The following is a 25,486-nucleotide window of genomic DNA, read 5'->3' on the forward strand; positions in this document are numbered from 1 at the left end:
AGAGGAAATTGCTGGGGCAGGTACAAGGGGGTGGGGGGGGAAGAGAGTGGGAGGAAAATACCTTCCCAGCCTCCTGCTTCTTCCCCCTTTTCCCTGCACAGGAAGCAAACCCGCCCCCCTCCTCGCCCACGTGCCCCCGGCAGCGGCAGCAGCCGCAGCCTCCCCTCCACCGCTCAGGGCGCCTGCCCCGGAGGCACCAACCTACCCAAGCAAACAGCGTCCGCGCCGCCTCCATGGCCCCAACCCGGCGGCCTCGCGCAGCCCAGCCCAGCCCCTTCCCGCCTGAAGCCCCGCCTGCGCCGGGGCAGCGCTCGGGCGGCGGGCGGCGAGGACAGGGCGGGCCGTGGGCGGGGACCCTGTGACGGGAGGCGGTGCAGGGGAGCGTGGCTGGGCTGCGGGTAACTGGGCGATCGCTACTGCCAGGGCCACGCGTGCTGCCCGCGCCGTGTAATTTCCGGAGCCAGCCTTCTCCGGACAGGCCCGAGCTCTTCCCGTCCACACAGATCCGTCACGCTGCAGCTACTAGAGACAAGGAGCCGCTTCACTACCCAGCTCCCATTCCTGCCCTGAGGCCTCTCTCGCCTGGGCACTGCGGGAAGCGGGAGAGTACGTGCTCCTGTCATTCAAGACTAACATCAGGTATATGCCCAGGCCCTCTGAATGCAGGAGACACATCCGTCTGGCCTTTCCTACCTTTCAACTGCTTCGCTTCAATCTTCATAACGTTCTTCAAACATGAGGGGTTTTAAATCATATAAATGTGATTTACGAAAAAACATTAAAGACGGTTATGATGATTTATTTAGCTGGAGCTAGAAATAGCCCTCGCATTGTATTTCATGTTGTGGATTTTGTAAGAAAGGATAGTAGCTGGTAGTTAATATTTGCCCACAATTTTGTATTAGCCATTTAGACATTACACTTGCAAACTGCCAAATGGATAATACGTAGTTAGATTGTAAGCTCTTTGGGGCAGGGTCTGCCCTTTTGTTATATGTGTGTACAGTGCCTAGCACAAGCTGGGCCCTGATCCTACCATCCAAGTTAATCATCATTGTCACCCACATATTAATATCATATAGACAGATTATATGCTTTGGTCTCCGGTATTTTATGTGAACTGTTGTTGTAGTATAGTCCAAATTAAAAACAATCCAGAATTATGCTAAACCTTTTGTTATTATTTAAATATTCTTGACTATAACATCCCAGTATGGTGTCAATTGTTTAATCCCATATTCATCTTAATCTGTTGTATTGTCTCAGACTTCAGTTTATATACAGAAGACCAAACTCCTGCTCACGTCTGGATTTATGCCCCCAAATAAACACAAGTTTATTATGCTCCTGTGGCTATTTTGAACTATATTTTGGCTGCCCTGCACAGAAATCCATGCAGATTAGACCTGCCAGAGGCAAACAGAGGGTCTGTCGTGTCTCTCAAGGCCAGGGGGGCTGCACTAAAACACAGAATATGTTCACCAACTATTAAACCGCTTCCCGGCATAATGTGCAGAGAGTCAGCCTGCTGGTTTTAGGGAAGCCAAGACAAGGATGCATCCTAAGGTAGCCCTCTTGTGTGTATGTGCCCATAATAATAGTGGTAATAATGTGTTTGTGATAACAATAACAAACTCTATATTAATAAGCAGGAATGTAGGTAACTACCACATTTGTGACCTTAGAAGTCCTTGGCTTCAGAATTTGAAATGGTGACTAAACTAGGCGATTCCCATTTACTATGAAGCATGTGCATTCACAGAGGGGAGAAGTTCACCCCAGTGAAGGTGGGGCAGGACTAGGCCTAGGTGCAATTTAAATTGCAATCATGACATCAGTACAGAGTTTAAGTGAGTTTTATGCAATGCATAGGCCTTGTGCAATCCCACTGCCTACGGGTGAATTGTATCCAATATGAGTGTATTGAGTGTTTATTATATCCATTTCTGCTTTCAAAATATTGACAGAAGTCAGATGCTGATAAAACAAGCATGTACAGCATATTCATTCAAGAGTACCAATTGCTGCAGATTATTTTGCAGTACTGCTCCCATTGAAGCCAGTGGCAAAACTGCTATTAACTTCAAAGGGACCTGGATCTGGCCCATACCGAAAGCACATTTCTTGCTTAGTTATTTGCTATTTTATTTACCCATTTGTAGCAGCATCAGGCAGTGACATTTCTTGGATTCATGGGCACCGAGACTAAAAGACAATATGAAGTATCTCAGGAACAGCGTGTTAGCACCAATCTATCAAGTTAAAAGAGAAGAGCACTCTAGTGTAGTCATTTACACCTGTGTAAAATGCTGCCAGACTGGTTTGGTAGGGTTTTTTTACATTCATTTTTCCCAGGTGTAAATAGCTACACAAATTATAAAGCTTTTGAGAATCAGGTGCCTTTGTGTGTAAGGGGTCTGATTTTGTCCCCATTACAGCTAGTGGCAAACCCTGCATTAGTATTATTATTTGTACTCCAATGGCACACACAAGGTGCTGTCCACACACACAGTTCCTCCCTCAAAAAGTTTACAGCCTAGTTTATAGCCCAATCACCCCATAGATGGAGCCCTGCGTTAGTGCAGAGACACACTGAAGGTAGTGGGTATACCTGCAGGGACCATCTTGCAGAATCAGGGCCTAAGAAACCCATTCTACACTCCAGGTCTCAGTAATGTCAATGGGAGTATGAGCCTGCAAAACACAAGGGGAGGCAATTCCCTCCACAAATAAATACATACAAATCCCTGTGATGTCAGTAGGAGTCATACATGTGTTATCTACAGGCAAGACTGCATCCAGAATAACATAATTGTTCCATTAAAGAGGTAAATTCATAAATCACAAGTAGTCATGTTTATTGCTTGACTGTAGAGTTAGGGATTTTTGTTTTTACATTGGTTTTCATGCTAACAATTCAGTCATTTTTATCATTTAAAGCATCCACAATATTTTAAAATACTTAAATTATTTATATTACTGTTTTACATAGCCAGCAGTTTTGGACGTGGTAAAACCAAATATAAATGTGATTATACCTTGAAAAGACATCACTTTAAATATGTTAACTTAGCATTTTGTTTCCTATATTTGCATCATATAATATAGATAGAATTCCCCCGTCACAGAATAACACTAGAATTATTAAATCTAGATACTAGCAGAAATTTAATAGGTCCAATGTTTCCTATTGAAATTTGTAATACAGATTTAAGATTTGAAGTAATACTCATTACATCTTTTGATTATAATTTGAAAATATAAAAATCCAATACTTTTAGCAAAAAATATCTTAACACTAACCATTACTACATAAGCAGACAAAACAGATCCACACTTATCACCTGTTTAAACTGAATAGATTCTTCTCTAAAAACATGAGGTTCCAAAAGATTATTTTAAAGTGTAATTTAAGAAGTCAAGTTAATTTTTATCAAAAATATGGTCTGACTGTCCTAAATGTAAAAGAAAAAAACATAAAAGTAATTTTGTGCTAGTAAAAAGAGTACCAACCAAAAAAAAAAGTCATCCAGATTTGATTTTAAAAGGAAAAAAATATTTAAAATTAGGTCTCTCTCTTAATATAGCATATTTTAAGCTGTTCATTATGTATGTGGCCCATATGGTCTATTAGGGTGAAATTCACCATTGTGCAGAGGGCCAGCATGAACATTTGCAATATTTAAGTATCAATTACACCATGTTTTTAGGAATTCAGGGATGAAATCCTAGCTATATTCAAATCAATGGGAGTTTTGCCATTGACTTCAATATGGCCATGATTTTATCCCATTATTCCAGTGAATATACAGATATTTACAGCTATATTCCCCTATCACCTGGAGTAGTGAAGGTTCAATTCTTAGCATGCTAAAAAGTCTGCCCTGCCTTTCACAGATTTCCTACTAAAATTGATAATATACTTTTAATTTATTTATTTCATCTACAGATTTTAATTTCTAAGAGTGAGCAGCTTCTAAGAGTGAGCAGAAACTACCCCATGGTGGCTAAGATCAAACGTTCACGATGCTTGAACATTCACAAAACTGGAGAGTTCACTACTGCTTCATGTTGCCAGTTCCACATGACTCTGCTTCCCACACCAGCAGAATGCTATTTGGAGGATAACAGATTTCTTTTTCATTACAGGATCTTTGAAGACACCTATGAGCTACAAAGACTTAGGGCCTCATCCTGCCAAAAATATATCCCTCAATTCCCATTGGCCTCAATGGGAGTTCAGGGTGCTCAGTGCCCCTCAGGATCAGGCCCTACAGAAGAGAATTGGGATGTATCGCCATGCATCTTGAAAGGTCAGTGATGAGAATGAGTAATCAAAGGGACTTCTATTTTCCATATAAACTGATACTAGACAGTGGCTATTAAGAACTGGGCTTCATCACCTTTGTAAGACTACTGTGGATACTGAAATACCATTTCAAAATGCTGTTAGACACAGGTCTACATTCTCCCCAGCTGAAGTAGAGAGGTGTAAACTGCAGCTCCCTGCACCACCAAGGCTTGCCATGATCTTGATGGGATTCATTCCCCAGGCAGAGGGCAGGTGGTGTTCCCAATACTGCCCTCCCTCAAATGCTACTCCAGGGACAGCAGGTAAAATCATGGCCCCATTAAAAGCAATGGCAAAATTCCCATTGACTTCAGTGGAGTCAGGATTTCATTCAGCAGCTTTATGTTCCAAAAGAGGCTGCCACCCAGTGGGGATCTTCAGAATCAGCACATCTCCAATCACATCAATTCCCAGATCAGTACTTTTCCCCTACTGGGGGGAAGGCCTGTACCACTGCAACTTTCTCCTGGTGAACTTTGAGGTACTGAAGGCCCTGGGCCAGGGTTGGTCATAAACCAACCTCTTACTAGTGGAGGTTAGGAGGAAAACTTTCCCTGGGGATAGATTATCCCATAGGGTTTCCTGCACCTTTTTCTGAAGTAGCTGGCCCTAGCCACTGGCACAGACAGGATATTGGACTAGACAGGCCTCTGTTCTGATCCAATATGGTGATTTCTGTATTGGTACACCAGCTTCTCAAGGATGAATGCAGCCCATTTCTTTCCTGATTGGTTTATGGAGTGGGGAGGATCGGAGGGGTCACAAACATTTTGTAAGGGCAAAGGGTGTTAAGTAGGGAAACATGCAAGTTAAAGTAACTATCCCCACTAGGCATTCATTTTTCTGTTGTTAGAGAGGAGGTTTCTTTGTATAAAACAGGACAAAAAAACAGAGCTGCTGAGTGCAAAGTGCTGATGATTATTGGCCGAGTTAGATGCCCAGTTGCTTGCCCATCTTGTTGAGGGCATCGCTGACAATGTCCAATTCGTGACGCAGCTCATTCACCACACTAGCGATGCTCTTGGTGTCTTTCAGGATCTGTATGCTTTGCGTATATGGGTTGTACTTTACTCCAAACGGGCGCTTGATTGTTTTTGCAAACTCTCTGTTCAAACAAAAAAGAGAGGCAGCATTTCAAATTAAATCAACAAAAAGCCAAATGTGTCCCTGAGCCAGTCACTCTTTGTCTAAGGGAGCTTGGTATGAATTCCACAAGGAAGTCAGCATCAGTAATTCATTAGCTAAACCACTTTTTCTTCTTCATAATTCCTAGCTTATATGTAATGTTTTTTATCAGTAGATTTAAAAGCACTTTACAAAGGAAGTCTGCTTTCTTATCCCCATTTTACAGATGGGGAAACTGAGGCACACAGCAGAGAAGTGACTTGTGCACAGTCATCCAGAAGATCAATGGCAGAGCCAGAATTTGAACTCAAGTCTCCAAAGTCCCAATCCAGCACCCTATCTAGTGGACAACACCTTTGCATAGGCTTTGGTAATGTGGACCAAATTGCCTAAGCACTTCCTAAAAATAGATCTTCAATAACTCATTTACTTTGTCTCTGCTATATGCCACAGGAGAAAGTTATGGGCTGCTTTCTGCACTGATATTACTGTTTACTACATTGGTTCAGAGTAATTCCATTGAAGTTAATGGCATGACACGTACATAAAACCAGTGTAAGTGAGATCAGAATCACATCCTTTGACATCAACTGATTTACACTAGTGTAACTGAAAGCAGCATTTCACCTGCTGTATAGAGCAGATATTTCTTTCATCATGAGCCAAGAGTTTAAATCATTAATGTGTTTCTTTTATAGGATCCTCCTTCTCACATTGACAAGTCAACTCACCCTCATTGTCTGGGGCAAGAGCAGCCAAAGTTAAAAACCTGCAGCAGATGAAGCTGATTGGAGTGGGTCAGTGCATACATCTGCCTTTGACTCTCAGCTCACATAGACATACCTGCACTAGCTCTGCTCAAGCTAGCAACTATAGACAGCAGTGGATCTGCGGCAGCACAGGCAGCTACTCGGGCTAGCCGCCCTGAGTACAGTCCCATCCTGCTCCCAGGTACATGCTCAGGTAGCTAGCCCAAGCCACCCCCCATGCCATCACAGATGCACTGCTATTTTTAGGCACTAGCTCAAGCAGAGCTAGCGTGGGTACATGTACACAAACTGGGACTCAGACTTCCCAGCTCATATGTAGAGGTATACAGTCTGAGCATGTTACACCTGTGCTCCGCACTATATTAATTACCCCATCTGTTTCTATGTCTAGTTCAAGCTGTTGTTTTTAATCTGTTAACACCTATGTGGTTTGGGACTTAGCTACTTTAGAAACCATTTCTTTTCTCATGTCCCACTGTGCAAAATTCTCCTTTGTGCCCAGAGCCAACAGAAGCCTTATGCACATCTTATGCCCCCCTCAAAATGGAACTCAAGGAGTGCTTTGGCCTTGTCTGTCCCTCTACACAGGGGAGAATTCCACCCCATTGTGAGAGCTGAGATCAGCAGAGATGCTTTTGCTGGCAGGGCCAGGATGGTGCACCCATTCTCAATGGAGGCTCCCTGACAGTGAAACTTAGTCCATCAGACCTCAGGTCAGTTTGCCTTCATAGCATGGTGCAAAACTCATCTTTATGGCCCTACCTTTGCCAGATGGCTCTAAACCAAAGCTCTGTCTTTTATTTTTCTCTTTCTCAGATTTCTTTCCCATTAGATGGATAGGTAACAGGGACGGGGTTAACATTGCTGCCCTTTGTGGGCATTTATAGACTGATGTTTTCTGTTATGTGTGATGTGCTCAGATACCACATCAATTGACATAATAAAATAACAATAAAATAATTATAATAATACAGGGGAGAGAGAGGAAATACTGAACAGCAGCTTTCCAACCAAGTGGGAGCTAAAAATAGAGCATGATAATAAAAATTAAAGGAAATTTTTGCTGGCACACACACATCAGAATAAACCTGGCTTAGGTAATAACTGAGATTAAACAGACTGTACCTCATCTTTTCCTTTGCATCTTCAAAACTTTCAGAAACGAAGTAGACTTCCTGGAAAGTTGTGATGATGCATTCTTGCTTGCAGGTCACCTTAGGATCAAAGGACTTGACTTTGGCATTGCCAGAGAGAGCATGCTGGATAATAGACAAAGCAATGAAGCAAAGATATTAACATTAGCACATGTCAGAGTAGTATCAGCACCACAAGAGCACACAGGAAAAAACAGAGGATAGAAACAGTGTGTTGAAGAGGACAAAATGATGCCATATATGAAATCTCTGTAGCATATCATCTTTTAAGAGTTGTGTCTGCAGATTGGTACCAGCTAACCCTTAGAAAACTGGCTATCCTTAAAGAGCCAAATTCTGCCCCCCTTACCTACAGTGAGCAGTGTCTTGTAATGTGAGCAAGTCAACATACTTGAACTCTGAAGCCAATATGATTGCACATGTAGCAGGAGGCTACTCAATGAGAACAATAATATCAGAATCTGGTCTGACAAGCAGAGCTTTATGCTAAAAACACATCTATTTAGGGCTTGATTCTAAGAAATGCAGGGCACCGTCAACTCCATCTAAAACCACTTGGGAGCAACAGAGCTCAGCACACACCAAAAGACAATTTCCAATTATTAGTTCTATTTTTTTCGCTTAACCAGAATCATCCCTAGAGGTCTCTGGGAGCCAGATTTTTAAAGGTATTTAGGTGCCAAACTCCCACTGAAATCAATACCTTTAAATATCTTTTAAAATCTAGCTCTAGGAGCTTCCAGAATAAATGCTACCCAAAGATATGCTGCTTCAGTTCACAGTTTCTAAATGGGCCATTGGCCATAGCTACTCAGTCCACCCAATATTTTGAACCAACTACCACAAAAATCAGGTGAGAAAGAAATAGGGCAAATAAAGGGAGGATGTTTTCCTCTTCTCACCTTGAGCTCACTGATGGAAGAAAGTAAACCAGCCCCATAGACTCGTAGCTGTCCCTCTTGCTTACATAAACCAAATTCCACGGTGAAGAAGTAGCACTGATACAGAAGAAAAACAAAAAAGAATTAAAATGGAGTTGGGGGAAACTGTCTTCAACACAAATGCAACTAATGGTGCAGCAGATTTTGTAAGTCAAGCAAACTAGACCAAGGGTTATCAAGCTGGGTGTAACAACCCCCTAATAGGGTCTTGAGCAAATGTCAGAGGGTCACAATTACCCTGCTTTTCCCATTTTGCTAAGTGGAAAGGGGCCCAGAATGAGAAAGGTTAGGAACCACTGTGCTGGTTTACTTTACTAAAACAAGTAAGTTTACTGCTACTATTCCACACCCTAGGCTCATCTTTATCACAGAGACTTTTGATCTCAACAGAAGCACTGAGTTCTAGTCCTGCCACACAAATACACTGAACCATCCAGTTGAAATTGTTATGAGGCAGCTTAACAGAAGCACTGGAAGTGATTGAATTTTTTTAAAACTGATAAATAATTAGATCAGCCACAGGGTCATGAACAAGAGTCAAGCTCCCTTCTGTTTTCTCTTTAGTTCTGTTGTCTGAAGGAATTAATGATGTTTATTTCAGTTTGCTGGCCTTGGAGATTTGTGTAGGTATATTTGGGGGAGGGGAGAGTTCAGAAGTGCTTAGCAGTATTGGTTTGATTCTGCTCCTATAGAAGGCAATGGGAGCAAAGATAGGACAGCGTTGAGTGCTTTTGAAAATCCCTCCCATTGTTTCTGTTTATTATAATTCTTTTTTCCCCCTCTTAAAATTTATTTCTTTCAAAACATCCAGAAGACTTTGGACATGGGACACCCACAATATATATATATATTTAATTTGTTGAGGGAAAAACCCTCTCACTACTAAATTGTAAAAATACACAATCAATTGCATCCTATGATAACTATATTTCCTTTGGGTTAATTCTAAAGGATAAAGAAACAGATTATTGTGGGAATTCATCCCAGAGGTAAAAGGGCTTGAATTTAGAAGAAACAGACCATTGGTTCTCAATCTGGAAGTTATGATTCCCAGAGACTCTTATTTTATGGCTAGATTGAGAATATCATTCACCTCCTATCACTTCTGTTCTATCATGGAGTTACAGAACAGAAAAAGTTTAGAACCAGTGAAACAGACAATATAGTGAATGATTTGCTTCTGCTGATAGTGAATGATAAATCTCCCAATTACTTCAGGGGGAGCAGGATCAGCCCTGTAAAATGCTGAGAGCAATGCAAGTGGGATTATCACCGCCACAGATTGAGACACTCACTGTTGCCAGTTTTTGAACAGCCTCATCTGATGCCCCAAGCGATGCCAGGCCAATTTCCTGGGAGAACTGAGCAAAACTGGGTTCAGCCAAGAGTGGGACATGACCCAGGAGTTCATGACAGGTATCGCTGAAAAAGAAACAAAGCAGAAGCCGTGAGATGATGCTCTTTCTTGCTGAGGGTGTGAAAAAGCAGCACCATCCACGAATACACTTGTCTCAGAAGAAAACTCTTTGTAACACTGAAAAATGATTTAATATCAAAACAACAGAAAAAACATTTCTCTTATTAGAGTGCATCATATTAACTCTACAGAAAATACTTAGATCCAAATTTTCAAATCTGGATGCCCAAAGTTAAGCTCCTAAACCCATATTTAGGAGCCTAGGGTGAGATTTTCAAAATTGCTTAGTGTTGGCCTAACTCTGCTTCCATTTAAGTCAGTGAGAGTTTTCTGGGCACTTTTGAAAATCCCATCCCTAAGAAAGAGTTGCCTGATTTTCAGAAGTGCTGTGCATCCAAAAATCTCAATGAAGTCAGTGAGAGATACAGGCACTCGGTATCTTTGAAAATCAGGCCATTCTTACCCAGATGCCTGAATATGGATGTAGAAGCCTAACTTCAGGCACCCAGGTTTTAAAACTTTGTCTATAAACTACAGTTTTGTGCACATATTTGACTTCTCCCCAGAAATAAAATAACTTACGGCTCTGGGGTGTAGAGAGGGTCCGAGCTGTGCCTAACATACTGAGTGCAGTGAAAAACTCTGAATGCTAAGCCTGCCAAGAAATCTCTGGGTGACAAATATCCGGCAACTGGACGGATGGTGAAACCTGTCCGCTCTGAAAAGCAATAGATAAATCATAGGTCAATGTGATGTAGAATTTTATAATGTTCAAAGCTGTGTTTCTCCTCTTACTTCTAGATTAAATACCACAGCATGGCTTTGCTCAAGGACAAGGAGGAAAACTAGAGATGAGCTATGATCAAAATTCCCACATTTGAAATTACCAAGATATTGCCAACATACTTCTGACTTTGTGTGTTTTCTACTGTTTTTTCCCCTAGACCCTAGCACAATGCCTAACCATCTCATTCACATACTCCAGCAGTCACATTAGTGCTGGCCTTGCCCACAGATTTCACAATTATATAAAACTATAATACAACATATATAAAAATGGGGGGGAGAGGGAAAGATATAATAAAGGACCATAAGGGAGAGGGGTGAAAGTGTCAAAAGGGTTGCTGTTTGCCTTTATGGTTTACTCGCATATTATTCATGATTTGGTTAGCAATGCTTTGCAGTCCATGTCAGTATAGCATGTTGTCTCATCGTGTAATGATTCCTTTCTCTTTCTCCTTTGATTCATTGTATTGTGTTCAGAATTACAGAGCACTCACTTTCATAGATTCAAACCTTTTAAGGCCAGAAAGGACCATTATGATCATCTAATCTGAGCTCCTGGACAACACAGACCCATAGAGACAGGTTTCAGAGTAGCAGCCGTGTTAGTCTGTATCCGCAAAAAGAACAGGAGTACTTGTGGCACCTTAGAGACTAATAAATTTGTTAGTCTCTAAGGTGCCACAAGTACTCCTGTTCTTTTTACAGACCATAGAATTTCTCCAAAGGATTCCTGCATCAAGTCCGTAACTTCTGACTGAGCTAGAGACATCCAGTCTCGATTTAAGGACTTCATGTGATGGGAAATCCACCACCTCTCCCTTTTGGAGAAAAATCTCTCTCTAAGAAGAGATCCTATTTTAAAACTGGACTCTGTGCTTTTCAAATGTACAGCATGCAGGTCATATACACCATGTGATCCCCACACAAAACTTCCACTGACAGCAGTGGCTGTATACAGTCCTTTTATTTTTAAAGTATGATGTGGCACAGGAACAAGATAATACTTATGGTATTGTTTTAGTCACAAAAAAGTACATACTGGGCATAAGAGGTTCCTTAAAATGCATGCAATAGAAAAATGTAATATTAATCTCTATAATGCTACACGATTTTTGTCTGCCTTCCCACAATGTACATGTGCACCCCTGCCCCATATTGATTGGATTATAGTACTTGCTGAAGTCACAGTCTAGTAGCTAAATACTGCTTATAATTTGTAGTGCCAATATGAAGAGATAGAGAGAGAGAGAGAGAGAGCATGCCACTCTAGTGGCTGTGATTTACAGAGGAAAGAGGGGCAGGTTTTTAGAGGTTTATAGATGCCTAAAGATGCAGATAGGCATCAAGGGGGATTTTCAAAAGCACCTAGGTGTTTAACTCCCATTGGTATAGCAGAGAAATTAGCACATTACCTTTCAGGAAGCACGATACATCTTCCAGCTGGGGGATATTGTCTTCTCGGTACCCACAGTATTTGGTGAGTAAGGGTAAGTTTTTAAGGTACTCTCTGCAGGCATGAGTTGGGTAGAGCTTGTTGAGCTCTCTGAATACAGTGCCCCAAGTCTTGATCTCCTCCTCAGTGAATTCAATCTTGGGGATTGGGTCACCGCTATAATGAAAGGAGAAAGAAAGGATGTCATGGCTCAGAATGGATAGCTCTAGAAATGGATAACGCATTTACCTAGTACTGTTATTATTTAACATTTATGTTGCTGTACAATCCAGTCAGGATCAGGGCTCCGTTGCATTAGATAATTTACAAATACACAGGAAGATGTGGTCTCTGCTCTGAAGAGCTTACACTCTACGGGTTTGATCCAACTCCCACTGTAATCAATCAATGGGAATCTTTCCACTGACATCAGTGGAATTGGCTCAGGGACTCAGGCCCCCATCTTGCAAAGAGTTCCATAAGTGTTTAACATTGGGAGTAAAAAGTTCAACCCTTGCATAAGTCTTTTCAGGATCAGGACCTAAGAATGTTAACTTTTTCCTCAACTTGTGTATAACTAGACTGCATTACCTTATCAATTTCTTTAAAGGAAAGGAAAGATAATGAGCTCAGTTAACAGCATGATAAATCTAGGCATCTAAATGTTCATTTGCCATGTGAAAATCATGCTTCTCTAGAAAAACCATGAGTATCTGTCAAAATGTATTAAACCTAGCCTATCACCTCACATTAGCCTTCTGGATCTTGATTAAACTGGACTATTGTGAGGATTTGAGTCAAAACCCATAGAAGGTAATCCGAATGCTGTGTCATGATTCTACCAGTAGTGATTTCAGGGCCTGACAAACAAACATGATAGAAATTAATCTCCCAAAGATAACTGTATCAACATAATAATACTGCAGACTATTGGATTTAGGCTGTGTTTGCTGATTCCATTAGTGTATGCTGCTGTGATTACAGGTTTATAACATTTCTGTGTCGTTCCCAGTGGAGGGGGTTGACATCTAAACCCAGGTAGGGAACAACAACATGAAAAGTATGCTCAGAGCCAAATTATAGCACTTAGTCATGATTGTATCTGACTCAAGGAGAGCCCACTGTGGGGTCCTAAATACCACAAGGCCCTTTTCAGTTTAATTTCACTGTGCACTTCTAAACCACTGTAGCTAATGCCCTATTATGAACCAGAAACTGCACTATTTTGAACCAGAAACTAGAATAATGATTATTTTCTTGCTTCATTTATAGTTATCAGTCAGCAGGCTAGATTCTGACCTCAATGTCTTTGCACCACTCCAGTGGCACAAAGGTGATAGAGATCTGCCCTAATAGGGTAATCATGAAGCTGGTATAGCCAGCCGTACAACATGTGTTCCCCACTCTCTCAGTTACAGAGTGTGTTCCTACGCAAGGTGGAGGAGTGACCACGAGTAAGAGAGGATTGAGCCAGAAAGCACTGCAGTCCAGTTATTCCCAGCTGGTGTAGCCATCACACTGGGATCACTGTACCTGGAATAATTAGCTAGCAACCTTTACATTATAGTTTGATCCTCAGACCAATCAGAGATCCTGGGAGTAGTAAGGTGGCTTCGATCAACCTTTCTATTCCTCCCACCCTGGTTCCTATACCAAACACAGCTCAGCTAGGCCTGGAGATCTGGCCTGGTGAATGTGAACTACACTTATTTTATCCATCTCATTATTCCAAAGCAAGAGACTTGTTTTGCAAGGAGTCATACTTACTGTTTGTAGTTCATAGCTAAGTCTGCAAAATACTTTCGCCTCTTACGATAGACATTGTCTTTGAAACCCTATGTGTGGAGAAAAAGTAATACACATTTCCATCTCTGTAATAAATAAGCTTATTAACAAAGAAAACACTATTGTAAAAGCATGTCTTGGGAAAATAAATGGTCAAAATAGGAGCCTGTTAGTTGTTGTTAGTCTATGAAATAAATAAATCCCCCAATTTAAAATGGAGATCAGCAACTTCAGGCACATAACTCTTGATGTAAGTATATTCTGTAGGTAAGGATTCCTTTTTCAAAGCTTTACTTACACTAAACTGGTTATTTAATTGATTGCTCTGAATATTAGAAATTATAGCCAGTTCAGTTTGTTTTCTTTATTTGTGGGGGTGAGGGAAACTACTGTGTCATTACTTTAGGGGAAAAATAAATCTAGTTAAAAACAGTATTCCTTTTGTCTGTGAGTATGCTGGACCTAACCCTGCAGTTGCTACACAGGCAAGACTCCCTTTAAAGCTTGCAGAACTGAGGTCAATGAGAGCAATGCCTGAATAAGGACACCAGGAATAAGTCCCAGAGTTACACTGTCAAAACCACAAAGCCACTCTTATAGGGCAAAAATCGATCTGTCTTCACTCATTGTTACAATAGCAGGGAAGCTACTTACTGGATGGTCGGCATCCAATTCAGACCCATACATCAGAACACGGTTCGCACATTTATCCAAATCTGAGATCTTCTTAGGAAACCACGGTGTATTCTCCATGTCTAAGGAATGCATAAAATCCACAAAGTTATTAATAAAGTCCAGTGGGTTAAAAGCGGAAATGCCTGTTTCAAGTTTAGCTATGGCAGCTACAAGTGAAACCAAGAGGCAATGAAGAGGATGAGGGAGTCCTCTGCCTATCTGGCACCAGCACAACATCTAACACTTCCTCCTGTGTCATTAAAACACTCTGCTTAAAGAACATTAAGTCATAAAAAATAGGGGGAGGAAACGGTTAACTAAGGGCCTGGAGCTTAAATGGTTTTTCTGTAGTTGTTATTATTTGTATTATACTAGCACCCTCCAGGCTCCTGCTGAGATCAGAGTCTGATTGTGTTATGTGCTGTACGAACACATAGTAAGAGACAGTCCCTGTCCTACAGAGTTTTAGAAGAGACAGACAAAGGGTGGAAAGGGAAACAGAGGCAATGAAGTGGAAGTGATTTGCGCAAGCTCACACAGCCGGGTGTGAATAGCACCCAGGCCTCCCATGTCACAGTGTAGAACTCTGACCACTGAACCACACTGCCCCCCTAATAAGGAGAAAGAAGTGCTCTTGTCAATGTGAACAGCTTTTCTGACTGAGTCTGGGGTTCTCAGCTACAGTAGCCCTGCAGCCTTAAAGGGACATGTCATTTTTTATTACAGACTCGGCTTTGCTTAGCCCAAGAGAGCCTTTGTTCCCCTGTCAGCTGGGCTATGTTCAACCCCTGCCCCTATACAAAGCCAGAGTAAATGGGTGTTGTCCAGGGAAGCTACAAGTCTTATTCTCCATTGCCCTGTACCTTGTGTAGTAATTTACAACGGAGCAAAGACTATGGGTCTGATACACCGGTTGCCCTGAACTTCACTCAATCATTTCAACCAGTGCAACGTGAGTACAAAATAGGTGAAAAGCACCATCAAATCAGAATGGCAGCATTTTACACCCACCTATGCAGAGCGGTAGAGAATCAGGCCCTATGTGAGGGAGTTACACAGGACCTCCTTGCTGTGGCCATCACTCAACTTCCTGGGTCAGAACAGTTTGTACAAACCCATACGTGGAAGGCTGTCATGACTACTGCATCTTTGTAGTCCTGGACCCACTGGCCACCTTCCTGAATCCTCACACACACCCTCAGTCAAAGTGCTGGCCTATGGAGAGCTCAGCAGCGGCAGGGTTGCAGGTCACCCAATCTGCAGCTTCCCAAACCCTATGTAAGGAAACTGCAGCAGTTCTGCTACAATGAGGACACTCTGTAACCTGCACTCTGGGGTGGATATCACCTCCCCTGAATGTTGGAACCAGAAAATAGAAAGACTCTTTCATTGATATTTTAAAGCATTTTTCCTGGTTTATATGAGACCAGCACTAATCCAGGCTCACTATCCTGATGTGGGAAAGGAAGTCAGAAGGAAACAAGAGGAGCATCCTTTGGAGCAAGAAGGGGTTCATAAGGTGGGTATCTCTGCCTGGGAGGAAGAGCACCAGAGAGAATCGCTACACAGGAGACAGAACATGGAACCATCTCCACTGGGGGAGCACAAGATGGATCTCTACAGAGTGTGAAGTGTAGGAATGGATAACTTGCACTGGCTGAAGTGATGGACCATATCCTGAGCTGATGTGAATAACATAGCCCCATTGATTTCAATGAAGGTATGCCAACTCACCATCTGAGCATCTCATCTTATAGCATTCAATGGAACATACTTTTTGTTTTACCCCATTTCTTTGTTCTACTAGTTCCCAGATACCTGACATAAAAGGATTGAAAACTAACTCATTAGAAAGTAGCACAATATCCTCTTCCCTTTGTGCAGTTTTGCTAGAACATCCCTCCCTACTTACCATCCTCCTGCACAGTGACATTATCTGTGGGGTTCACGGATACAATATTGACGTGGGATTTCAGTAGGTTGAAGATCTCATTCAGTTGTTCCATGTTACTATCGCAGTCCACAAAGATCTCAAACTCTGAATTTCTTCGCCTTGACTTTCGGGACTCGATGTGCATCAGATTTACATGTTTCTCCTATTTATAAGAAAAAGTGTTTTAAGCCAGGTTGATTAGATAACCTGCACTGCTTGCCAAGCCAATATTTTACTGCTTAACATTATCTCTGTGAAGTCTCTTTAGGTAAACAGACCTATTAATAGCAGCTTGCTTATTAAAAAAAAGATAAGGAATGGTTGTTTAAAAAAAAAAATTCCCATATCATAGAAAATGAAAGAGAGGTGCTTTTATTTCCTCAATTTTAATTTAGAAGTATGGCAGAAATGTCTTTCTCTTCTTGTATTAATCCCATCAAATGGGGTCCTCTCTCTCTCTCTATCACCCCACATGTTAAAATGTCTTCCTTCCTTTTCCTTCTTTCCAGCCAACCACTCCTTCTTCAGTCAGCCTCTCTGCCTTTTTCCTTCAGCCTTGATCTGTTGGATTCTCTTCCCCAGGTAGTTGTCAGGACTTTGCTTTACATGACCAAATTGTCTGAGCCTGCACTCCCTCATTTTTTCATTTATGGGTGTTACTTCGAGCATGTCTCTAACATACACATTCCTCACATGGTCTTTCTTGCTTACACCACTCATCCATCTCCACATTCCCATTTCTGTGGAACAGATCATTTGCTCATGTTTCTTCTTTGGCGCCCAGTGCCATACATTAAAACTGGATGGACCACTGTTTTTATATACTTCCCCTTTTAATCTTATTAGTATCATCCTGTCACATACTACACCACTTATCTCTCTCCATTTGAGGTAAGCGTTTATTATCCTCGCTCTAATTTTGTCCGCCATTTCCCCATTTTCCTGGATCCTAAATACTTGAAATTTTGTATTTCCCATATTGTCTGCCCATCTAATTTCAATGATAATTCTTCAGTGTTCACATTATTGAAATTCCATACCATATACTCTGTTTTTCCTCTGGTTATTTTGAGCCCATGTCTCTCTAACACATCCTTCCATTTATCAAGTTCCTCTTCTAGACTATCTTTCTTCTCACTGAGTCGAATAATATCATCTGCAAACAATGTGCACCAAGGTGCCTCCTTCTGTATGTTCTTTGTAAGGGTATCCAGGATAAGGATAAACAAGAAAGAGCTCAGTGCTGATCCCTGATGCACTCCCACCACCTTAACCGATAGTTTGTCTGTTTCACCACTAGAAGTTCTGACTATTGAGGTTGCATGTATATACATGGCTTGAACACGCTGCACATAAAGTTCTGGTATCATTTTCTCCCTCATATACCACCAGATGACTTCTCTTGGAACTTGGTCAAAAGCCTTTTCCAGAACAATGAACACCATGTGAATGAATATATTTCCTTTTCTCTCTAAATTTATCCACTAGCTGTCTCAGTGCAAAAACTGTAACTACTGTTGAACTTCCAGACATGAAGCCATATTGATTTGTGCTAATATCTACTTCACTTCTTAGTCTCTTATTGATGACTCTCTCCATGATTTCATTGTCTGACTCATCAGATCTATACTGCTATATTTTATAAATATAGTAAAAAATATTTTATTTAAAAATTTTAAGCACAGAGAGGCATAATAAAGTGGACCAAATCCCGTAGTCCTTATTCTAGCAAACCTACCACTGGCTAATGAAAGTGTAAAATCTGCAGGTTAATTAGCTAGCATAGTTGATTAGCAGTTGAGTCACTATAAATCACTGTCTGCCAATCAAGTCAATAAATGTTTGTTAGTCTTAAAAATAAAAAGAGATGTTAAAATGGTAATTTTCCAATAGTATCTTTAACTTCTGTTTTATCTGAAAGAATATTCCTTAGCAATATGTTTCATAAAATGAATGAATAGGACTCTCTTAGCAGTAATATTATGCAAGGACACATTGAAGTGCAGTATTAACCCACTTACTCCCCAATGGCTCAGTGTGCTGTATAGACAGTATGCTCAAAGCCTGGGGTATCTCATCTTGTCAATGGTAATGCAACTTCTTCCATTGATAAAGGAATGACATTGGTGATCCGGAAAAGAGTTAATCCAGTCTTCCTTCATATGTAAGATAGTTGTCACAAAGAGGCGCATACTCAGGGGAAAACATAGCAAGTAGTACCAATAGGCTGAATCCACAAAGTTCAAAACTGGACTTCCCAACCTTTGAAACATTGCAAATGTGGGGTTTTGATTCATCCCATCATAGAAATGGGGAGCTGCAGTATAGCTGAGATCCGGAGTACTCTGATCAGGGGGGTTATTATTTTGGATCCATCCCTTCTAAAAGGCCAAGGGTACTGATCCTTCTCCTATTAAAGGCAAAACTCCTCTGGACTTCAGTGGGAGCAGGAGAAGGGGCCAAGTTTTTGAGGGATTTCAGCGCAGCCTCTAATTTTGCAGGCACAATTTTGCATTCACAATTAATTATGGATCTTTTCTTACTATGGGAAATAAATTATGCTGGGTGCCAAAATGACTCTTACATTCAGAAAACCTTCTGTAGAAATGTGAGGACTACATACCTGAAAGAGTTTTAGTGCTTTTACAAGTCCTCCAACTTCATTCTTTAAGGAAAAAATGACAGCTGCTCTACCTCTTTCAGCTGAATTGTCTTTGTTCTCTTTATTGTCTTCAATCATTGTGTAATTTGACTTATTTAACTAAAAGCAAATAAGAAAATATAGATTTGTTGAATGAGAAATAGGCTGAAAAGACTCCTGTACAGTTTATATGCTACCGCTCTCAGTGCAATAATATCACATTTTGATGGATCAATTGCAAAAATAAAGTGCCATTCAAATCATTATATACATTAACATGCATACAGATAGGAACATGTACAAGTCTTTACAAAATTGGGGCTTAATATGGGGGGGGGACCTTTTACTTCAATGTGAACCCTTTTGGGAGGTCTTTGGTAGTTCTTCAGCAGGATGCACTGCATATATTTAATAAAAGTATAGTTTATAATTAAATATAAATGATTTGCAGAAGTAATAAGTGTTAGTGTGAGTCTTCAATAGAATACTTCTAGGGGTTAAGTACAAACTTGAAAAACCTCATCCAAAACCCATTGGAGGCAACAAATGGAAGGACTCTCATTGACTTCAATAGGAGCTGCAGTAAGTCCTAATACCCTAGCACTGGGAGTTCCTTTCCATTCTGCATCTCTGAGTCAGAATTGCTGTTTGGACATAAGCCACTACTATTATAGAGGAACCAGACAAAAACCTAAAGGAACCAGAAAAATATGTTGAATAAAACTCCTTAACTAGAAACTTAGGTATAATCGGATCAATAAAGCCATATAATTTCTTCTCAGAGTTCTTTGCTATATGCTTTAAAATACTAAAAATTCACAGATCTCTAGAATACAGATTCTTCTATATGCATATGTTTGCATGATGAAAAAGACAGTAGTGACCATTGGTTTCCAATAATAATGTTATACAGAATGAACAAAAAGCGGGATGGCAAAGGAGGTCTGAATAAATGCAGCCACCATTTTGCTGCAACCCCAGGACAGAAACAAAATGGTAGCATAGAAGAGAATAGCTATTCTACACCACATTCCAGTTCTTCCTTGCACCTCCTATTCACCTCTGCCTGGCCAGTCACTTTTCTTTTCCTCTTAGCATCTGTGCACTCCTTTGGAGGGAATGGGATGTGAGAGAAAGCTAATTTTTTTTTTTACAGTAACACTTAGGTTAAATATAAAATGTTCAGTTTTCAGAGCAGAAAGTAAAAACCTGTATAACCCTCCAGCCATGTAATTCAATCAGGAATGGAGGGCGGGGGAGGACCTCACAATAAATATCCACAAAACCCAAAGAAAGTCCTCCAGTGAAGACTAGATTGGACATTCCTTGTACTTCTACGGTAAAAAAACAAAACAAAAAAGTCAGAACAAATATCTTTAAAAATATAATTTGTCAAGCCTTTTTACACCTCATTAAGAGGCAAAAGAAAGTAGAAACCCCAATTTAAAAAAAATTCATATGCAGGTGGTCACCTTTGTGAATTACGGGCCCAATTCTGCAAGGTGCTGAGCACCTCCTGTGATATGATGAGCGACCTCAGCTCCCATTAAAGTCAACTCAACGGGAGGTCTGTTGAAGACACTCAGCACCTTGCAAAACTGGATCACAATTCTAGATAAAACTAGCAGACCACATGGGGCCTGATCCTGTTCTATTGCCTTTGGCATCAGCAGAGCAGGATGGGGCCTTGTGTTATAAGAATATTCCTGTTAATAAGTACAAACCATAATCAATCTCCTCATGAATTCTTGATAAAATATAGTAACATAGTTGCAAAAATTGATTTTAATAGTTTATCATTTAAATAGAATACATATTTAAAAAATGTTTCTGTTTTCTCTACCTGCCAATCTCTAAACAGAAAACTACTTCTCTATAATATGAACCAGAAGGTAAGAAAAAAGCATTTTGAAAATGTAAATGGTACTTTTCCCCCAATTCATTGTTATTTTCTTTATCTAATAATGTAACAATAGTGATCTATTAAGCAATTAGCCTTTGATAGGACTTAAATCTCAGTGAAAATGCACAGTCAACATCCATCCAGCTATCTGAGAATTTTATACTGCTGCCCATCAGAGTAGTATCTGAGTGCCTTCTATGTAAAATAAAAAATAATAGTAAAGTCCCCGCTAGACTTCATTGAATTTCCGGCACTTCTCCCTTTTCAGGTAAAACACCTTCCTGGGGTAGGGTTTTTGTCTTATTAATTTATTTTTGGGGTGTGAGACTATGGTGTAAATAGGTCTATAATTTAGAAGAATATATTTAACCACCTTTTAAAGCTTTTAACTGTACAGCTAGCTGAAATGATGAGAAAAAAACCCTGTCAAAATAGAATAGTGAATGTAAATTACTGCTGATTTAGTTGCCTATTGCGCCTTAGAATCTGTGTGGCTTTGAGCAGGTTTAAGCTCTCTTTAAACATACATCTTATGGAAAAATAAGATTCATACTTGCCTACCATGTAAACTGGGAACATTAGAGGGGGACAATTCTGTCCCCATTTAAGTCGATGAGCCTTTTACTATTGAGTGCAATATGAGTACATGATCCAGCCCAGTTGTATTTTTCATATCATAATAATATCACTAACATAAGTAAAATGAAGGGTCTGGCAGCATTTCCATTATGAAGCCATGTTTGGGGAGCCTACAGTAATTTAGGCAGACAAATTTACTTCAGAATAAAACTTGATGGGCAATTAATATTTTAATCCTCCCCTCAAATAGTATTGATTTGCAGGTTACTTCCTCAATTTCCTTTAAATATGTTTGTTATTAAATAGGCATTAAGGAATGTTCTTTTGGGTGACCATTATTGGATGCAACCTGATAGGGAAGGTATTGGACCCTCGCTTAAAATCTTCATATGACTAAATTCTGGAAAACAAAATATCATCGCTGGACAACTTCTGCAATACAATTCATATTCTGTTTACTTTGGCTTCCTGAAATATCTGATAGAAATGGTAAAGCTATTGTTTCTGATAGTAATGGAATAAAGTTTCAACCTTATTTGAATACTGAACAGCACTCTGAATACTGGATAATACCCTTAAGGGCAATCAAACGCTGCCCAGATAACTGTCTGTTTCATCGGCTATGCTCTGACATATTAGAATAGATGCACATTTTAAAACAAGTTACTCTTGTTTAGGGTTTTTTCCCCCCCTTCTTCTTCCCCTCCTGGAACAGATAGTTCATTCTGTCTCTCTGTCTCTCTCTCTCTCTGATAACAATGAACCAAAAGTAACTTCTATGCTACCTGTATTTCATTTGCTCATATTTCTGAATTTTACTTGCTTAGCTAAATGATTTCCTTCCTATTCAGACACAAGCACAATTTGCAATAACAGATCCTGTTCCAATCTCAGGTAAAATACATTAGCATAAATCTGGAGTAACTCCACTGACATCAGTGGAGTTACTGAGGATTTACACTGGTATATCTGAGATCAGAATCTAGACCAAAAATTCCAGAATTCCAGATTCCTCTTTCTAAAACTGAAAATACCCTGAGAGCAATGGCAGAGCTGCTGGCAAACAAGAATATGGAGTGGGGGGTTACGATGTTTTCAGCAGTCTTAACATCAGAAGAGTAATCCCAATTTAATCCAGTGGTCCCTAGCCACTTCGTGTAATTCACAGGCCCATAGAGTTTCTCAGTGGGGCTGAAAAGGGCTCAGCGAAATCCATCTTAATCTTGTAGGTGACTGTGCAGATAGCACGGGACACCGGCACTGCTAAGATTAAATGGGGAGTTATTAAATACCCCTAGGGTGTTTGTCTTAATCCCATTAGGAAGTAAAACGTCAGCAGGTCATTTATTCCAAACAATTGAAAATCAGGCTCAAGAATTAATTGGCTCCATGTTATACCCATGGGAAGACATCTCTAAACCCTAATGAAATGGCTGTGAAACTGACTGGGGTGCAAACAGGCCTTTTATCTTTATGAACCCCAAGACAAAGTACTACCTTCCCCTTATGCTTTCCATGCATGAACTCTGAATCTGAGGCTCTTGCAGCCCCAGAGGGGGCCACAGCAGGTGGCAGGGGAATAGGCTCAGGTTAGACTTTATGGCTAGACCGCAGTGGTGCCCCAAAACTTTCCTCTGGTGTAACGAGACAGGTTGAAAACTGCTGCTTTAAACTAATGCATCTTGTCTGGCTTTAGATAGACTTGCCCACCTCATGCCAAATGATGACTAGGTGTGGGATACGGCTGATCCTGTCCCTTGTGTGGTAGAGAAAGGGGCTTGGGGCAGCAAAAAACTTATAGCTGGCCCTGTGCTGAACTAACATGGAGCCTCTGCCTTTCCTAATCTGCTCCAGATCTCAAGGAAGGGGTATTCAAACTACTTACATCAAGGGCAGGTTCAGCAGAGGTAAATCTCCTATTACCTCCTAAGCCAGTCCTCCCAGTGCTGGCTCCAATAAGTCCCCAATGCACTCTTAAGACTGACAGCCCAGCTCACCTTTTGCTCATGGTAGTTTGAAACATCAGGGGACATATGTTGTATTTTAGTAGCATGAGAACATAGGTGCTAGAAATAGAGGTGCTAGGGGTGTTTCATCACCCTCTGGCTTGAAGTGGTTTCCATCATACACAGGGTTTATAGATTTATTCAATGGCTCTCAGCACCCCCACTATACAAATTGTTCCAGCACCCCTGCATGAGAGTATTTCCAGATCCTTTCTACCTGGCACTGTCCCCTGGTGCACAGTGCTAACACAGGGTAATCTGTCTCTGAGCCTCCGGTTGGGGACTGTGGAGGTGGGTGGAAATGTATTAAATTGCTGGGAGGGAGATATTCCTTAGGGGTCTCTCTGCTGCTACTGATCTCACCCTCACCGCCCCCCCCCCATCCACTGTCTCCCCGGAGAGAATTCTTGCCCTTTTCCTAATGGGATAGTGACTGTACTGCAAAAAGATAGCTTGATTGCCTAGCTCAGTGGCTCTCAACCTTTCCAGACTACTGTACCCCCTCCAGGAGTCTGATTTGTCTTCTGTATCCCCAAGTTTCACCTCACTTAAAAACTACTTGCTTACAAAATCAGACATAAAAATATGAAAGTGTCAGAGCACGCTAGTACTGAAAATTGTTTACTTTCTCATTCCTACCATATAATTCTAAAATAAATCAATTGGAATATAAATATTGTATTTACATATCAGTGTATAGTATATAGAGCAGTATGAACAAGCCATTGTCTGCATGAAATTTTAGTTTGTACTGACTTCACTAGTGCTTTTTACTTAGCCTGTTATAAAACTAGGTAAATATCTAGATGAGTTGATGTACCCCCTGGAAGACCTCTCCATACCCCCAGGGGTACCTGTACCCTTGGTTGAGAACCACTGGTCTAGCTGACCTGCATTAGATCTCGCCTGTCCCTTTGAGAGCTGAGTTTTACAAGTTGCCCAGAAAACAGGAGAGAGAAAACACAGACATTTCCAGCAGGGGGCAAAGCAGAAGATCTCTTTAGAGGTTATCTTCCCGATGCAGTTAGGATAATTTGGGGATATTTAATACGCCACGAGAGTCAGCTAAGCGGTCGCCAAACGCCACTGGGCTCTGCTCCCACAACGAGCTGAGATCAGTCTGAACCCACCAGCCTGGAGCTGCTGGGTTGGGGAGCGGGGTGTCAGCGCTGATCCCCTTGTGCCGCGCAAACTGCCCACCCGCGGTGGGGTGGGAAAAGCCTCGCCCTCCCAGGCCGCCCGTACCTCGTTATTCAGCTGGTTCTCCTCGAAGCTGGAGTTCATGGAGTCGAAGGACCGTCCCCTGCGGGCTCCCTCCATTCGGCCGGAGAACATGGTGCTGGAGGAGCGACTCTGGGGCGTGCAGCTCGGGATCCTGGCTCCGGGTCTGTCAGCAGCGCTCGGCGGCTCCCGGGCTATTTATGGGGGGGGGAAGGGGGGGGGGGGGCAGGAAGAGCCTTTCCTAATCTCCTGCCAAAGCAAATGGAAAAAGGGGCGCGTCACGGCCACTCCAGTCCCGGGCCGGCAGCCGCGGGGCAGGCGGGCGGTGGTGCCTCCCCCCACCACCAGGGCCCACGGGAGAGGCGCTCCCCGAGGAGTGGATCCGCCCCTGGCGAGGTGTCACTCCCACGCCCCGCGGGGCCATTTGCAGATGCACCAGGTGAGGCGGCTGGCTGGGCTCGGGGCTACAGCCCTGGGGAAAGTGACTCACCGGCGGCACAATGAGACCCGGGACTGTTTGATCCTGGCCCTTTCAAAGGACAGCTGTGCATGGCGTGGGCTGGGGGGCAGTCACTGGCAAAGGGAGGCCCGGGCCTGCTGATCCTGGGGTCCGGATTGTACCAGCCAGCCAGGCAGCTCATCTAGACAGTCCTGAACTGGGAACCACCCCGAGTTTACATTGGTCCTGCACCCTGCTGAAAACCCAGCAGAAAGAGAACTGGGATTTGAGAGACTTCTCTTCCTTAAACAAAAAACTGCTGAGCGAT

General features: G+C 41.6%; 2 protein-coding genes and 1 long non-coding RNA gene across 6 annotated transcripts in view; 1 reads left to right on the top strand and 2 right to left on the bottom strand.

Moving 5' to 3' along the window:
* The window catches only part of SERGEF (secretion regulating guanine nucleotide exchange factor), a 261,315-nt gene extending 261,039 nt beyond the window's left edge, over positions 1 to 276 (bottom strand). For all 3 annotated transcript variants that reach the window (XM_034770209.1, XM_034770207.1, XM_034770208.1), the window contains exon 1: positions 206 to 276. In XM_034770209.1, coding sequence (XP_034626100.1) covers positions 206 to 235 — 30 coding nt within the window. In that variant the 5' untranslated portion in view covers positions 236 to 276. The remainder of the gene's footprint in view (positions 1 to 205) is intronic.
* Positions 277 to 368: 92 nt separating this feature from the next.
* On the top strand, positions 369 to 11,164 carry LOC117877262. Of its 2 annotated transcripts, XR_004645665.1 has the most exons (4): positions 369 to 639; positions 4,150 to 4,313; positions 5,703 to 5,846; positions 10,560 to 11,164. It is a non-coding gene; the product is annotated as an uncharacterized LOC117877262 (long non-coding RNA). The 2 variants fall into 2 exon arrangements; XR_004645664.1 differs by lacking the exon at positions 10,560 to 11,164 and having other exon boundaries at positions 5,703 to 9,645.
* TPH1 (tryptophan hydroxylase 1) lies at positions 4,307 to 24,915 on the bottom strand. The gene is made up of 11 exons (XM_034770206.1): positions 24,744 to 24,915; positions 18,993 to 19,130; positions 16,349 to 16,532; positions 14,416 to 14,516; positions 13,744 to 13,811; positions 11,957 to 12,153; positions 10,341 to 10,476; positions 9,637 to 9,763; positions 8,303 to 8,398; positions 7,372 to 7,505; positions 4,307 to 5,456 (listed from the first exon to the last, which is right to left on the bottom strand). The coding sequence occupies exons 1-11, from the start codon at positions 24,831 to 24,833 to the stop codon at positions 5,282 to 5,284; spliced, it is 1,446 nt and encodes a 481-aa protein (XP_034626097.1). The 5' UTR covers positions 24,834 to 24,915; the 3' UTR covers positions 4,307 to 5,281.
* Positions 24,916 to 25,486: the final 571 nt, after the last annotated feature.

This window comes from Trachemys scripta, chromosome 4 (assembly GCF_013100865.1).
Source record: "Trachemys scripta elegans isolate TJP31775 chromosome 4, CAS_Tse_1.0, whole genome shotgun sequence".
NCBI classification, from domain to species: Eukaryota; Metazoa; Chordata; order Testudines; family Emydidae; genus Trachemys; species Trachemys scripta.